Source organism: Canis aureus, chromosome 7, assembly GCF_053574225.1.
Source record: "Canis aureus isolate CA01 chromosome 7, VMU_Caureus_v.1.0, whole genome shotgun sequence".
Taxonomy (NCBI): domain Eukaryota; kingdom Metazoa; phylum Chordata; class Mammalia; order Carnivora; family Canidae; genus Canis; species Canis aureus.
The window spans coordinates 71,437,565-71,450,301 of NC_135617.1; the positions used below are offsets into that span (position 1 = coordinate 71,437,565).

Sequence of the window (12,737 nt, forward strand, 5' to 3'; positions counted from 1 at the left end):
GTGCTCATCCCGTCCAGTGCCCCCCCCCAGTGCCCGTCACCCACTCCCCCCCACCCCCGCCCTCCTCCCTTCCACCACCCCTAGTTCATTTCCCAGAGTTAGGAGTCTCTCATGTTCTGTCTCCCTCCCTGATATTTCCTACCCATTTCTTCTCCCTTCCCTTCTATTCCCTTTCACTATTATTTATATTCCCCAAATGAATGAGAACATATGTTTCTCCTTCTCCGACTGACTTACTTCACTCAGCATCATACCCTCCAGTTCCATCCACGTCGAAGCAAATGGTGGGTATTTGTAGTTTCTAATGGTTGAGTAATATTCCATTGTATACATAAACCACATCTTCTTTATCCATTCATCTTTCTTTTTTTCAATTTTTTTTAATTTTTATTTTTATTTTATGATAGTCACAGAGAGAGAGAGAGAGAGAGGCAGAGACACAGGTAGAGGGAGAAGCAGGCTCCATGCACCGGGAGCCCGACGTGGGATTCCATCCCGGGTCTCCAGGATCGCGCCCTGGGCCAAAGGCAGGCGCCAAACCGATGCGCCACTCAGGGATCCCTCCATTCATCTTTCAATGGACACCGGGGCTCCTTCCACAGTTTGGCTATTGTGGACATTGCTGCTATAGACATCGGGGTGCAGGTGTCCTGGCGTTTCATTGCATCTGAATCTTTGGGGTTAATCCCCTCTGGCCTTTGATTGACACGACGTAGAGCCCCCTAGAAAGTCCGAAGCGGAGCTTGAGCACAGGGAACTGGTGTAGGGGTGTTGTGTGGGGCGGGCCAAAGCGGCAGAGGGGAGTTGCGTTTTTTTCTGGAGAGTGGAGATAAGTTACATCAATTAAACCTGTGCCAACAGCTCTAAATTAATATTTGCACCCACTAAGTTAATATTTGTTGAACAGCTTAGGACAGTACCTGGTAAACTGGTAAGAGCTACTACGTGTTTCAAATAAATAAGCAGAAATAAGTGAGACTCCCATCTTAGTCCTCCTTTGCCTATTTCCTTGGTGCAGAGTATTACCACCCCCGCAAGGGCACTACTGGGCCTTTTTTTTTTTTTTTTTTTTTTTTAAGATTTTACGTATTCATTAGAGACACACAGAGGCAGGCTCCATGCAGGGAGCCTGATGTGGGACTCGATTCCCGGACTCCAGGATCATGCCCTGGGTTGAAGGCAGGCACTCAACTGCTGAGCCACCCAGGCATCCCAACTGGGCCTAATTTTGATTTTGGTCTCCCCAGAGGAGGTAGAAGCATTCAATGGAGAGAAGTAGACCTGATAAGAACACCTACACCCCCACTGAGACATGTCTATACCTCTTCTCCACAGGTGCACACATACACACACACACCCCTAAAGACAGGGGTGTCATTCATTCACCCAGCAACTATTTAGTGCCTACTCTGGGCCAGGTGGCAGAATCTAAGTACTGAACATTTAATTATGGACTTCATGAAGCTTATTTTTTAGTGTGTGTAAGGAGCGGAGAAGCAAGGAGATTGTCAGGGGGACAGAAATCAATATATACTAAAAAAAAAAAAAAAAAAATCCCTTAAAATGCATCTTCCTCTCTAGCTTTGCCTTAGGTACCCTGAGATGGGTAGATCCCATCCAAGAGGTTAGAGAAGATGGTGGGGTAACCTGGCTCTTCTAAACAATGATTGGAAAATCCCCTCTAGCAAGAAAAGTAGGGGAGGGAGTTAAGGGCTAGGTTAATGGTTACCCCTGGCAAACTGTTGAGCAATGAAGCTATGGAAACCTGGAAGAGACCATCACAACTCTAAGGCGTGTCAGGGAGGGACACACCTTCCAATCTGGGGTGAAAAGAGATTAGGGACTGGTTTACCAAGACAAGGAAGGGGAGAGAGTGAAAAAAGAAGCCATCCTTCGAAGGAAAGGGTAGATACTGAGATAGGAGAAAAGCAGGGATAAGGAGATGAGACCAGAGAGAAAATTCTCTGAGGCAGGATTTGGGGGTGCAGCCCAGGAGGCACTGCTGGATAGTACCAAGAGAGGGCAGCATTATCTGTCATCTGGGAAATTAAGGCAAAATACCTTGTGGGTAGCCATGCCAGCCAGCCAAAGTCAATATTGATGATCAAGCCAGCTCTAGCCATAAAGCTGTAGGAGAGGAAAAGCGGCAGAGAAAAAGCTGCCAAAACCTGTTTGAGCTCAGGGCTGGCCCCATTTGTCTGAGGCATCTCCCAGAAGGGAGATCTATGTGGGGCAGATTCTCTGATGGACATCGATCAACTAGAGCAGAAAAGGACCCTAAGAATAGGGCTGCTTTGGCCTCCTTTCCTCAGACAAGGGGTCCTGTGTGCAGAAAATGAGGGTCACCCATGGAGGAGAACCCCCCCCGCCATGCATACACACACTCAAGGAATCATTCTACAACCTTATAGGACTTTACTATTCAAGGGAACAAATACAATATATCTCTTCTCTGGGGAGGAGAGAGATAGGCCTTCTCCCAGGGAGAAGAAAACCCACAGAAGAGGAAGTAGGAAAGGAAACCACTAACTGCTGGCTTCCAGCAGCACGTCTCTCACTCCACCCAAGTCCTGCCCCAGGTCTCCCTTCCTTTACGTGTCAAAGCCTGTTTTGCTCCTCTCCGTCCTTGCACTCCACCATGTTTTTTCTGGAGCTGTAGATCTCTTGTTAGACAGCAGTGGTGAGGAAGGAAGAGAAGGTATGGTAGGGTAGAAGAGAGATTCAAGATATGGAGGCTGGAATATGTCCAGTTTGGAGGACATATCATTAAGCCATTTTCAGCAGATCATCAGGAGTTGCCAGAACCTCCAAAATCAAGCTACTCTTCCTCTACCTCCCTACTTCTGTGTCTGTGCCTCCGGGGACTCCACTTACATTATTCCGTTTGATCTTTGCTTTTTTTCTTTCATGAAAGGACTAGCTACCATTCCCATCCAGGATCAGTGCAGCTCCTATTCTAGGGCTACAATATCCCTGTTTCCCCCCGCCCCCCCCATTCTATCTTCAACCTATCAGTGAGAAAAGGGCAAGGGTCACAGGAAGGGGCCTGGAATGGGGGCAAGCGTGGAAGTGTTCAAGCTAAGGAGGCCAGTGAGGAGGAGCAGACCTCCCCCAGCGATGAGGCCCTTTGGCTTGTTTCCCTAGCAGAAGGACTGGTGGTCTCTCTTCCCATCCCCTGCCCTAACCTTTCAATACTCTCTTCTCCCAATCTCAGTCTCCACTTCCAAGTCCCTGTCCTGCTGGAGTCTGGAAGGACCATGGAAAAAGGAATAAACAATCATCTTCATATTCTAAAATTCCCTCCCTGGGCCCTCACGGGCTTGACCAAGCTGTTGGTGTGGTTTCTTGGGTGAGGGTGGAGTGGGAGTGTCTCCTGATTAACGCAGCAGGGAAACTGAGGCAGTAAAAAAAAAGTCCTGTGTTCAAGGAGACTGGTGGAGAAACACGGAGGTTCCAGGATTCCCTCTCCTTAGCACCCCCATCTCTTACTCTCTAGGAGACCCAGAGGCTCTCCCTCTCGACCCACTCCCTAGATCGTTGAGTCCCGCCCCCCTCCTGTCCCCTCCCCAGGTTCAGGGCGGAGCCGGTCGGTGAGTCAGCGGCTCCCTGATCTACCCTGGGAGGGGATAGAGCCGGAGGGGCTGGGTGTGGGGTGCGCTGGGCCGTTGGGGAGGCCGTGGGTGTGTGAGCGGGTCTCATCGGGCTCGTGTGGCGCTGAAGGGACTGCCCTAGGTCTGGGGGACAGACTCCCTGCTTGTGAGACCCGCCTTCCTTGGCCCGGGCCCCTCCCAGTTCCCCCAGCGCCGCCGCTTCCTGGTCCCCGTCGCAACCATGGCTGAAGAACAACCTCAGGTTGAACTGTTCGTGAAGGTAGGAACACTGTCTCCCTCCTAGGCCAGTGTCCCGATCCCTGGAAGGCACCTCTCACCTCTCCCCAGTTCCAGCTTTAACTCCCCAGTCCCTTCCCACCTAGACCCCCTGCCCAGCCTCAGGTGCAATCTTGGGTGTGCCTTTATCGCGGGGGTGGTCGGGCCGGGAAGGCGATTGTGCCAGCGGGTGATGAGAATTCTGTGCACAACCCTGAAAAGTTTGTACGAGTGCAAGTTTCCAGCAGCCTAAAGGGCCGGAAGGTAGGGAGAAGGGAGGGTTCCCAACAGTTGAGAATATTGTGGAGGAGGTGGGTGGGAACCAGCTGATGGGAAGACGGAGAGAAGGGGGCACTGAAACCCAACAGGATTTGGGAGGGTCAGAGGGAAGGAAACATTGGGACAGGTGGTCCTGGGAGAAGACCAGATTGTGTGTCTTGGGGGAGACTTGGAGAAATGTGAGTGTGTGTGTGCACGCGCGTGTGTTTGGCAGGGCTGGTTTCAAGGAAGAGGGTGTGGTGAGAGAGGCCGAGAGGAAATCCTCGGGGGTGGACTGGTGAGGTGGAAGGAGATGGGAGAATGAGAGTGGAGTTCTAGCAGCGGGGCTGGAGAGGGGGTGGGTGGGGAAGGGTCCCCGGGACTGGGAAGCGAGAGACTGGGAGGTGGCAAGCTGGGAGTTTAGCTGGGGCTACCATGAGGGTAGGTGGGGGAGGGATCAGGAGGAGATCTGGGCTAGGTTGTTGAGGGCTTGGGGTTTTAGAAACAGGAAAAAGAGAGCCACCCCAACTCTGTCCTCTCTCTCTGGGTGTGGATGAGGAACAGTGGTCCTTTGGCCCTTGGAGATGAAAGCGCAGACAGCGGACTTCACTCTTTCTGCTCCGCTCCCCTCCCTGCTGCAGGGGCGTTCTTCCCCAAGCCTGGATCTCATCTCTGTACCTCCCTCTCTGTGTAGGCCTCCTGGTTTGCACATTCTCCCCACCCTTTACTTTCCTGCCGCCTTTCTTTCCACTTACCCCCCTTTGTTTGTCCTCCTTTGTGCGGTCCTGCCACTTTCTCCCTCCTTTCTGCTTGGGGCTTCTAGGGAAGCCTTTCCCGGGCCCAGCCTTGCCTGGCGCCTGGGTCCACCCACCCCCCCTTAGGTGTGGTCCCCACCTCACTCACACTCAGCCTCAAGGGCTGTTTTTATTCCTGGGTGGGGCTGCGCTACAGATTCTGGCCTTGGGTCCAGTGTGAGGAGAGTTATCTGGAGCTGGGGGCTGTGTGCTGGGAGACCCCACAAGTAGTGCGTGGGGAAGAGGAAGGTGGCCCTCCGTTGCCCAGGCCTCTCAGCCTCCCTGGTCCCTGCCCCCACTCCTTGCCAGGAAGGAAGCTGCTGAGGCCAGAGACTGCGAGACAGCCTGAGATGAATCACCCTCAGCCTAGGGGGAGGTCCCTTGGGGGATGAGGTCACCACCTGCCAATTAGAAGGCAGCCCCCCTCTGCAAAGCCCACTACATCTTTAGGGTGAGGCTCTGGGCCCCTTGACTCCCCACCCAGCTGCCAAAAACAGCTTGAGTGGAGGTGTAGAGAACCAGAACTCTGGCTTCCAAAGCGGTCATACCTTGCCCATTCACAGGCTCTATTCGATTCAGGAATCCAGGCCTCTCTCTAGCCTACAACCCTGGCCTCACCAAAGTCTCTCTACAGACTTTAGGATTAAATTTTTGTGGGTAAAGTGCTTAGAATAGCATGTAAAACTACATTACTATTTGTCTGCTCTCTCTAGGGTCCAGATCCTCCCAAGTTCTCCCCAACCCAGTCCCTCTGCCTACTTCCCACCTGTCCTGAACTCTCTGGGGAGCCAGAAGCTGACCTCTGCCCTAGGTTTGCTCCACCTCCAGAGTGGAGAGCCCATGTCTGGGGGGTGGGGAGCTTTTAGTAGTGAGCTGCTTGTCCTGACTAGGCAGAGAACGCTAGATCTGGGAGTAGGCGGTGTAGAGAATGGCCTGGGGTAGGTTGGGTGTACCAGGCCTAACCTTGGGATGGGGGTTGCTTTTCAGGCCGGCAGTGATGGGGCCAAGATTGGGAACTGCCCCTTCTCCCAGAGACTGTTCATGGTACTCTGGCTCAAAGGAGTAACCTTCAACGTAACCACTGTTGACACCAAGAGGTGGGCCAATTTCTGTTCCTCTGAACACCCCTCATGTACACACATATGCACACACACGCTCACCCATCCTCCTCGTCCTTTCATCCTGCACTGTTTTGCCCTCCCTCCATCCAGAGCTCCTTTTTCTTTCCACATCCCTCCATTTCCCCTCTCTGCTTCTCCCTGACCCCCTTTTCCTGTCCTGATGCCTGACCTCTTCTCCAGGCGGACCGAGACAGTACAGAAGCTGTGCCCAGGAGGGCAGCTCCCATTCCTTCTGTATGGCACTGAAGTACACACAGACACCAACAAGATTGAGGAGTTTCTGGAGGCAGTGCTGTGCCCTCCCAGGTACAAGGGCACTTGAAAGGAAGTGGTGGGTAGCTGGGAGACTGTAGGAAAGAGAGAGGTTGTAGAACTGGAAAACAGAAATGGTGGTGGGGTGGAGCAGGGGAGCTGAGGTTCTCAGCAAAAGATATCTTATCCTGTTTCTCCCACTGGCTTTCAGGTACCCCAAGCTGGCAGCTCTGAACCCTGAATCCAACACGGCTGGGCTGGACATATTTGCCAAATTTTCTGCTTACATCAAGAATTCAAACCCGGCACTCAATGATAGTGAGTCTTAAGGGTTGGAGGCCAGGGTCCTAGGAGGAATGGAGAAGATCCAAGGATTGGATCTGGAAATCCCAATATCAGGGAGATGGAGCAGCTATTGGCACACTCTCCCTGCCTCCCACCCCAGCCCCCTTATTTTTGCTTTAACCCCATATTTCCTTGCATTTTCATTGGCTGTGACTTAAGCTTCTCTCGTTTGTCACCTAGCCTCTCCTCCCCCACTAGGACATTAGTTAGGTTGGTTGATGGCCTGTTTTCATGCTTAAGAATAGTAACTCTTGATCCAGACGACCTGAGTACAAACACTACAAGCTATGTAACTTTGGGCAGTTCATTTAATCTCTCTATAAATCCATTTCTAGATCTATAAAATGAGGATAACAATGCCTGTTTATTTCATGGGTTGATTCAGTGAGTTTCTGTATGGGAAGTGCTTAGAATAACTCATGGAAAACTAACTGTGTTTTTGTCAGATGTTATTAGTTTGGTATTAGTATTCATTAGTATTCATTTGGCTCACCATTGGTATTCATTCACCACCACCCCCCCACACACACACACTCCCCAGGCCCTCCTGGACTATGTCACTCCCCTAATGTTCTTACAAATTCCCCTTTCTTGCACAGATCTGGAGAAGGGGCTCCTGAAAGCCCTGAAAGTTTTAGACAATTACTTGACATCCCCCCTCCCAGAAGAAGTGGATGAGACCAGTGCTGAGGATGAGGGCATCTCACAGAGGAAGTTTCTGGATGGCAATGAGCTCACTCTGGCTGACTGCAACCTCTTGCCAAAACTCCACATAGTACAGGTGGGTGGTCATTGTAGGAGCAGAGAGTGGCCACTGGAATGGCTCCTTCAGAAGCTCCCACACTGGTTTCCCATGACAACCACTCCAAAGGTGGTTTCTTTCTTAGGATGGTTTCTAGGGATTGCTACCAATAGCAGACATCCCATTCCTTCTCACCAGTCATTGCTTGAGAGAATTGAACCAGACCAGTGTTTGAGAGAATTACATTCTGTGATATATAGGCTGTGGGTGCAAACAGACTGGCCAGGAGTAACATACCCCTGCATTGCTGTCAAGAGTGTGCTTCCTGTCTCTATCACTGCCAAATCCCCAGATCAGACAAAGCAGCCTTTTCCTAAAATCAGAGCCTTAACTCTTTTTCGAGCATCCATCTTTACTTTGTCTCGTGATGAAAAATGAAAACTACTGGTTCCCATGTTTTTGTCTTAGCCTCAAAACTATGGTTTACTTTATAAAACCTTGGCCTAATGTCAGTTGGCCACAGACCTCTGTACTGAACATCTGTGTACTAGGCACTGAAAGATACAGAGATGTATCACGATTGGCCCTTGTCCTCAAAGGATTTGAAATCTAGCTGGGAAGATAAAACAGTCACACAAAAGTTAAGTAATAATGCATGACTAAAAGCCAAATGAAAAATAGGGACAAAAGTCACTGGAAATTCAAGTGGAGAATTTTATGATTTATGAATTATATTTCAATAAAATCAAGAAGAGAGAAATGGCACCATGGAACAGGTGGTCTGAAAAGGAGCTGGTTATAAATGGCCAGGATTTAAGTAAGTGGAAAGGAAGGGCAAACACCGGAGAAGATAGTGAGGAGTTAAGAAAGCCCTTTGGAGGGGATCCTTGGGTGGCTTAGCGGTTTGGCGCCTGCCTTTGGCCCAGGGTGCAATCCTGGAGTCCCGGGATCGAGTCCCACGTCGGGCTCCCGGCATGGAGCCTGCTTCTCCCTCCTCCTGTGTCTCTGCCTCTCTCTCTCCCTCTCTATGTCTATCATAAATAAATAAATAAATAAATAAATAAATAAATAAATAAATAAATCTTTAAAAAAAAGAAATCCCTTTGGAGAAGATGATTCATATGGGAGATAAGAATCACAGGAAAAGAAGTTAGATAGTGGAGGTTCTTGAATGCCTGGACAGGAAGGCTAGATTTTATCCCATAAGTCTTGGGAGAAGGGAAAGACCAAGAGCCTAGCAGCTAGTGTGGCTTCCTCGAGGCTAACATAACATGTTGGTCCTTCTTCTCTCCCCACACCCAGGTGGTGTGTAAGAAATACAGGGGATTCTCCATCCCAGAGGTGTTCCGCGGAGTGCATCGGTACTTGCGTAATGCCTATGCTCGGGAAGAGTTTGCCTCCACCTGTCCAGATGATGAGGAGATCGAGCTGGCTTATGAGCAAGTGGCCAAGGCCCTCAAATAAGTCCCTCCTGAGGCTCCGTCTCTCCTCTCCATTTTCTCCACAAAGACACCAGCTGGTTTTCACGTGGCTACCCAAAGGACACACTTCAAAATGGCCAGTGGGCAGAGAATCCTGAAGCGCTTCTACAGGGCTGGCTGGGGGGCTGGAGGGGATGATGGGGAATCTAGGTAAGATTTTTATTGTGGGGTGGTGCGGGTAGGGCAGTGTATTTCAGTAATAAAATACAGATTGGAAATACAGTGTCGTTTTAGACAAAGGGGGCTTGAGTAGTGGGTAACACGGAATGAGAAGTGGGTCGGTGACCTTGAGCTCAGGGCAGAAGCCAGGAATTTCGAAGCGGAGTATTGGTGGTCCGACTTCCATTTTTCGCGCCGGTCCACCGTAAGGCCGTCTCGTGTCCGTGTCGCATTTGCAGCTCAGCCCTCAGAGCCAGCCAGATCTGGATGGGCCTGGACAGCACTTGGGGCGGGGCCGAGTTCGGAGGCGGGGAGCGCAGTCCGGGCGGAGCCGGCGAGGCCTAGCGGGGCGGAGTGGGCGTGGTCTCGGGGGCCCCGCCCCGTCCCGCTTAGACAATGCCCGGGAGCCGCCAGACCGTCGCGCCCCCGCCCCACCGCAGCTCTTGAGCTCGCCTAGCCGGAGACCCCTCAAAAGCCGAGAGGTCCTGTCCCCGAGGCTTGAAGACTAGGACTCCCTTCTCCAACCAACTCTGTCCTCAGGGGGGTGGGGCCCAGCCGAGATCACAGAGCGCAGGAGTCCCGGTAGCCGCGGGAGGTAAGTCTAGGGATTGGAGATGTCCCCTGGACCGTGTGGAGGGCTGGAGTTTGAGGGTGCCGAGCCCGTGCCCGCAGTGGACAAGAGTGCAGGAGGCCAAAATTTGGATGCGGAGCTGAGCGGGGTAGACTTTGGGGAAGATGAACCAGGAGACCGGGTCCCGGAGCCGGGAGTGGCGCCCGCTCCCTGGGACCACGCCCCCGGTTTCCCCGCCCCTTGGATTTCGTTTTAGACCTCTCCCGGTCCTCCGGGACTCGGTCTGGTTTATACTGGGTCGCGCTAGAGGCAGCACGGCCGGCCGGGGTGGAGAGAGGATATTTAACTCCTTAGATTCTAATTCCTCGTTGCCCCTCTCTGCCTCTCCGGTTCGGGCGTTCAGGACTTCCATCTTCCAGACCCCGACCCTCTCCGCAGCTGTCTCCTCCTGGCCCATAACCCCTTCGGGTCCCTCGCCACACTTCAGGTCCCTACAGCAGCGAGCAGCTAAGGGTTAAGGGGGCGGGGCCGTTGCATTTTTGGGGAGTGAGCGCATCCTAGCGGCTGCCAAGAGGGGCGCCTAGCAGGGACCTCGCGAAGCCCCCGAACAGGGGGCAACAGGTGTTTTGAAGATTAGGGGTCCCGATCTTGTTCCTCAGACTACATCCAAAGAAGCCGACCCAGAAGGGTGCGGGGTGGAATGGGGTCGGCAGGAAAGGAAGGTCTGGAGGGGGTGGGGTAAAGTGGGAGGGGCGCCCGGAGGTGGCAGAAGAAGACCCAGGCGCTCTTAACCATCCCCCGATGCCCTTCTGTGCATGTCTCTTTCTCTGCCTCCTCCCCTTTCTGTCTTTTCTCCCAGACAGGTGAAGTAAAAGAGAAAACTAAAGAAATCAGCGTGGCCGGAGGGGGAGACGGTGTGGATGGGATGGGGACGCCAGGGGAGGGGCTGGGCCGCTGCTCCCATGCCCTGATCCGGGGGGTCCCGGAGAGCCTGGCTTCGGGGGAAGGTGCGGGGGCTGGCCTCCCGGCTCTGGACCTGGCTAAAGCTCAGAGGGAGCACGGGGTGCTGGGGGGTAAACTGAGGCAGCGATTGGGGCTGCAGCTGCTAGAACTGCCTCCTGAAGAGTCGCTGCCGCTGGGACCGCTGCTTGGTGACACCGCCGTGATCCAAGGGGACACGGCCCTAATCACGCGGCCCTGGAGCCCCGCCCGCAGGCCGGAGGTGAGGGGGGGCGGGATAAAGGGAAAGGAGGAGCTGGACTTGCGGGGCTTTACGAATTGTGGGTGGGAATGTCTGTGCCCCGCGCCCTCTTTCCTGCCCTAAGGTCGATGGAGTCCGCAAAGCCCTTCAGGACCTTGGGCTCCGGATTGTGGAGATGGGGGATGAGAACGCGACTCTGGATGGCACTGATGTTCTCTTTACCGGTGAGGCTTAGGTGCCTGCATCCCTGGGCTTGGCGCTGGGAAGCAGAGTTGGGGAGTCTGAGCCAGGTGGGGCCTTGTTCAACTCACTGTGGTTCTCAAACCTCCACGGCCTCCCTGGGCTCAGGCCGGGAGTTCTTCGTAGGCCTCTCCAAGTGGACCAACCACCGAGGAGCTGAGATCGTGGCAGACACGTTCCGGGTGAGGAGCGGGACAGGCTTCGCGCTGGGGAAGCGGGGGTGGGGGGGCTGGAGGGGTGGGGAGGGGGGGCAGCGCCGAAGAGGGAGAAGCCCCGAGCAAACGCGGGAATCCCCTCACCTCTCCCGCGTCCCCGAATACTTTCTTTTGTTGCCCCTAGGACTTCGCTGTCTCCACTGTGCCGGTCTCGAGCCCCTGCCACCTCCGCAGCCTCTGCGGCATGGGGGGGCCCCGCACTGTGGTGGCCGGTAGCAGCGACGCAGCCCAAAAGGCTGTCAGGGTGAGGAGGGGCGGGGCTGGGTGCGCGCGGCCAACAAGTAGGCTTGGCTTCTGGGGGTTGGGGGATGCGGAGAGCTGGGAGGTTTGGGGAATTAACTTCAACCCTTGCCCTCACGGAGCCGTCCATCTAGTGTGAAAACGCATCAGAAAGCAAGACGCTACTAAGGACAGAGACAGGGAGTACAGTCGATTACCATCATCTTCCCAAGTTTCAAGAAACTTCCCAAAGGGGGCGTCTAAGCTATGACAAAGGATAGATGAGATTGACCCATGTGGGCTGGAGAAGGGGACAAGAGGGTAGAAAGAACTGCATGTGAGTCCAGGTCGGAACTTAACAAAGGTTACTAAGACCTTTGTCACTAAGAGCAGTGCCTGACACAAACTGAGGGCAAGTGCTTGAGCTCATTATTATACAACAAATGTAAATGTGTCCCCAGCCCTTAATGGTGGTAGGGCCACCAGACTTGGTTGTGGAAAGGCTGTTAGACTTGACTGCTTCCTCCTTCCTCTCCCTCAGGCGATGGCAGTGTTGACAGACCACCCCTATGCGTCCCTGACCCTCCCAGATGACGCGGCTGCTGACTGTCTCTTTCTACGTCCAGGACTGCCCGGTGTGCCCCCTTTCCTGCTGCACCGTGGAGGTGGGGACCTGCCCAATAGCCAAGAGGTGAGGGAAGGCAGGAGCTCCACCAACAACAACAATCAGAGAAAGAAGTCTTAGGCCTTCCTAGTGGGAGGAAGAAGGGGTACCTTCTCTAGAAGCTTGGGTGGTGCCACTCCCAGCTGGCTAGAAAAAGGGCCTGGCTGTGGCCTCAGGTCCTTACTCCCCTCTTCTCACTTCGTGTCCTCCCTGCAGGCACTGCAGAAGCTCTCTGACGTCACCCTGGTACCTGTGTCCTGCTCAGAACTGGAGAAGGCAGGCGCCGGTCTTAGCTCCCTTTGCCTGGTGCTCAGCACACGCCCCCACAGCTGAGGGCCTGGCCTCAGGGTCCTGGCTGGCCATGGGTAGGGCAGCAGAGGGAGTAGAAGGGGAAGGAAGCTTAGATAGAGGACAGGGACTAGGTAGTAGTGGGGAGAGGGCCCCAGGATTGGGGGAGGGAGGGCTTAGTGTGGGAAAAAGGAATAGAGTCCACTGGGTGAGTCCTCTTCCTCAGAACTAATAAAACAACTGACCTTTTAGACTGGGATGTGGCTGGTGTCTTATTGGAGCAGAGGGATAGGGGCAAGGCTGAAATCGGAGGTTGAGGTT

At 53.5% G+C, this 12,737-nt stretch overlaps 2 protein-coding genes and 1 long non-coding RNA gene across 9 annotated transcripts; 2 read left to right on the plus strand and 1 right to left on the minus strand.

Annotated features, from left to right (window-relative positions):
• Positions 1-374: 374 nt before the first annotated feature.
• LOC144317785 (uncharacterized) lies at positions 375-5,553 on the minus strand. The gene is made up of 2 exons (XR_013383743.1): positions 4,880-5,553; positions 375-816 (listed from the first exon to the last, which is right to left on the minus strand). It is a non-coding gene; the product is annotated as an uncharacterized LOC144317785 (long non-coding RNA).
• CLIC1 (chloride intracellular channel 1) lies at positions 3,597-9,077 on the plus strand. The gene is made up of 6 exons (XM_077904659.1): positions 3,597-3,870; positions 5,906-6,015; positions 6,220-6,345; positions 6,503-6,609; positions 7,236-7,417; positions 8,681-9,077. The coding sequence occupies exons 1-6, from the start codon at positions 3,832-3,834 to the stop codon at positions 8,840-8,842; spliced, it is 726 nt and encodes a 241-aa protein (XP_077760785.1). The 5' UTR covers positions 3,597-3,831; the 3' UTR covers positions 8,843-9,077.
• Positions 9,078-9,225: 148 nt separating this feature from the next.
• On the plus strand, positions 9,226-12,667 carry DDAH2 (DDAH family member 2, ADMA-independent). Of its 7 annotated transcripts, XM_077904648.1 has the most exons (8): positions 9,226-9,613; positions 9,993-10,076; positions 10,449-10,811; positions 10,915-11,014; positions 11,139-11,212; positions 11,370-11,489; positions 12,091-12,155; positions 12,345-12,667. In XM_077904648.1, exons 3-8 carry the CDS (start codon positions 10,515-10,517, stop codon positions 12,646-12,648), a joined length of 960 nt encoding a protein of 319 aa, XP_077760774.1. In that variant the 5' UTR covers positions 9,226-9,613; positions 9,993-10,076; positions 10,449-10,514; the 3' UTR covers positions 12,649-12,667. The 7 variants fall into 7 exon arrangements, with proteins under 7 accessions (XP_077760774.1, XP_077760772.1, XP_077760776.1 ...); XM_077904646.1 differs by lacking the exon at positions 9,993-10,076; XM_077904650.1 differs by lacking the exon at positions 9,993-10,076 and having other exon boundaries at positions 10,453-10,811.
• Positions 12,668-12,737: the final 70 nt, after the last annotated feature.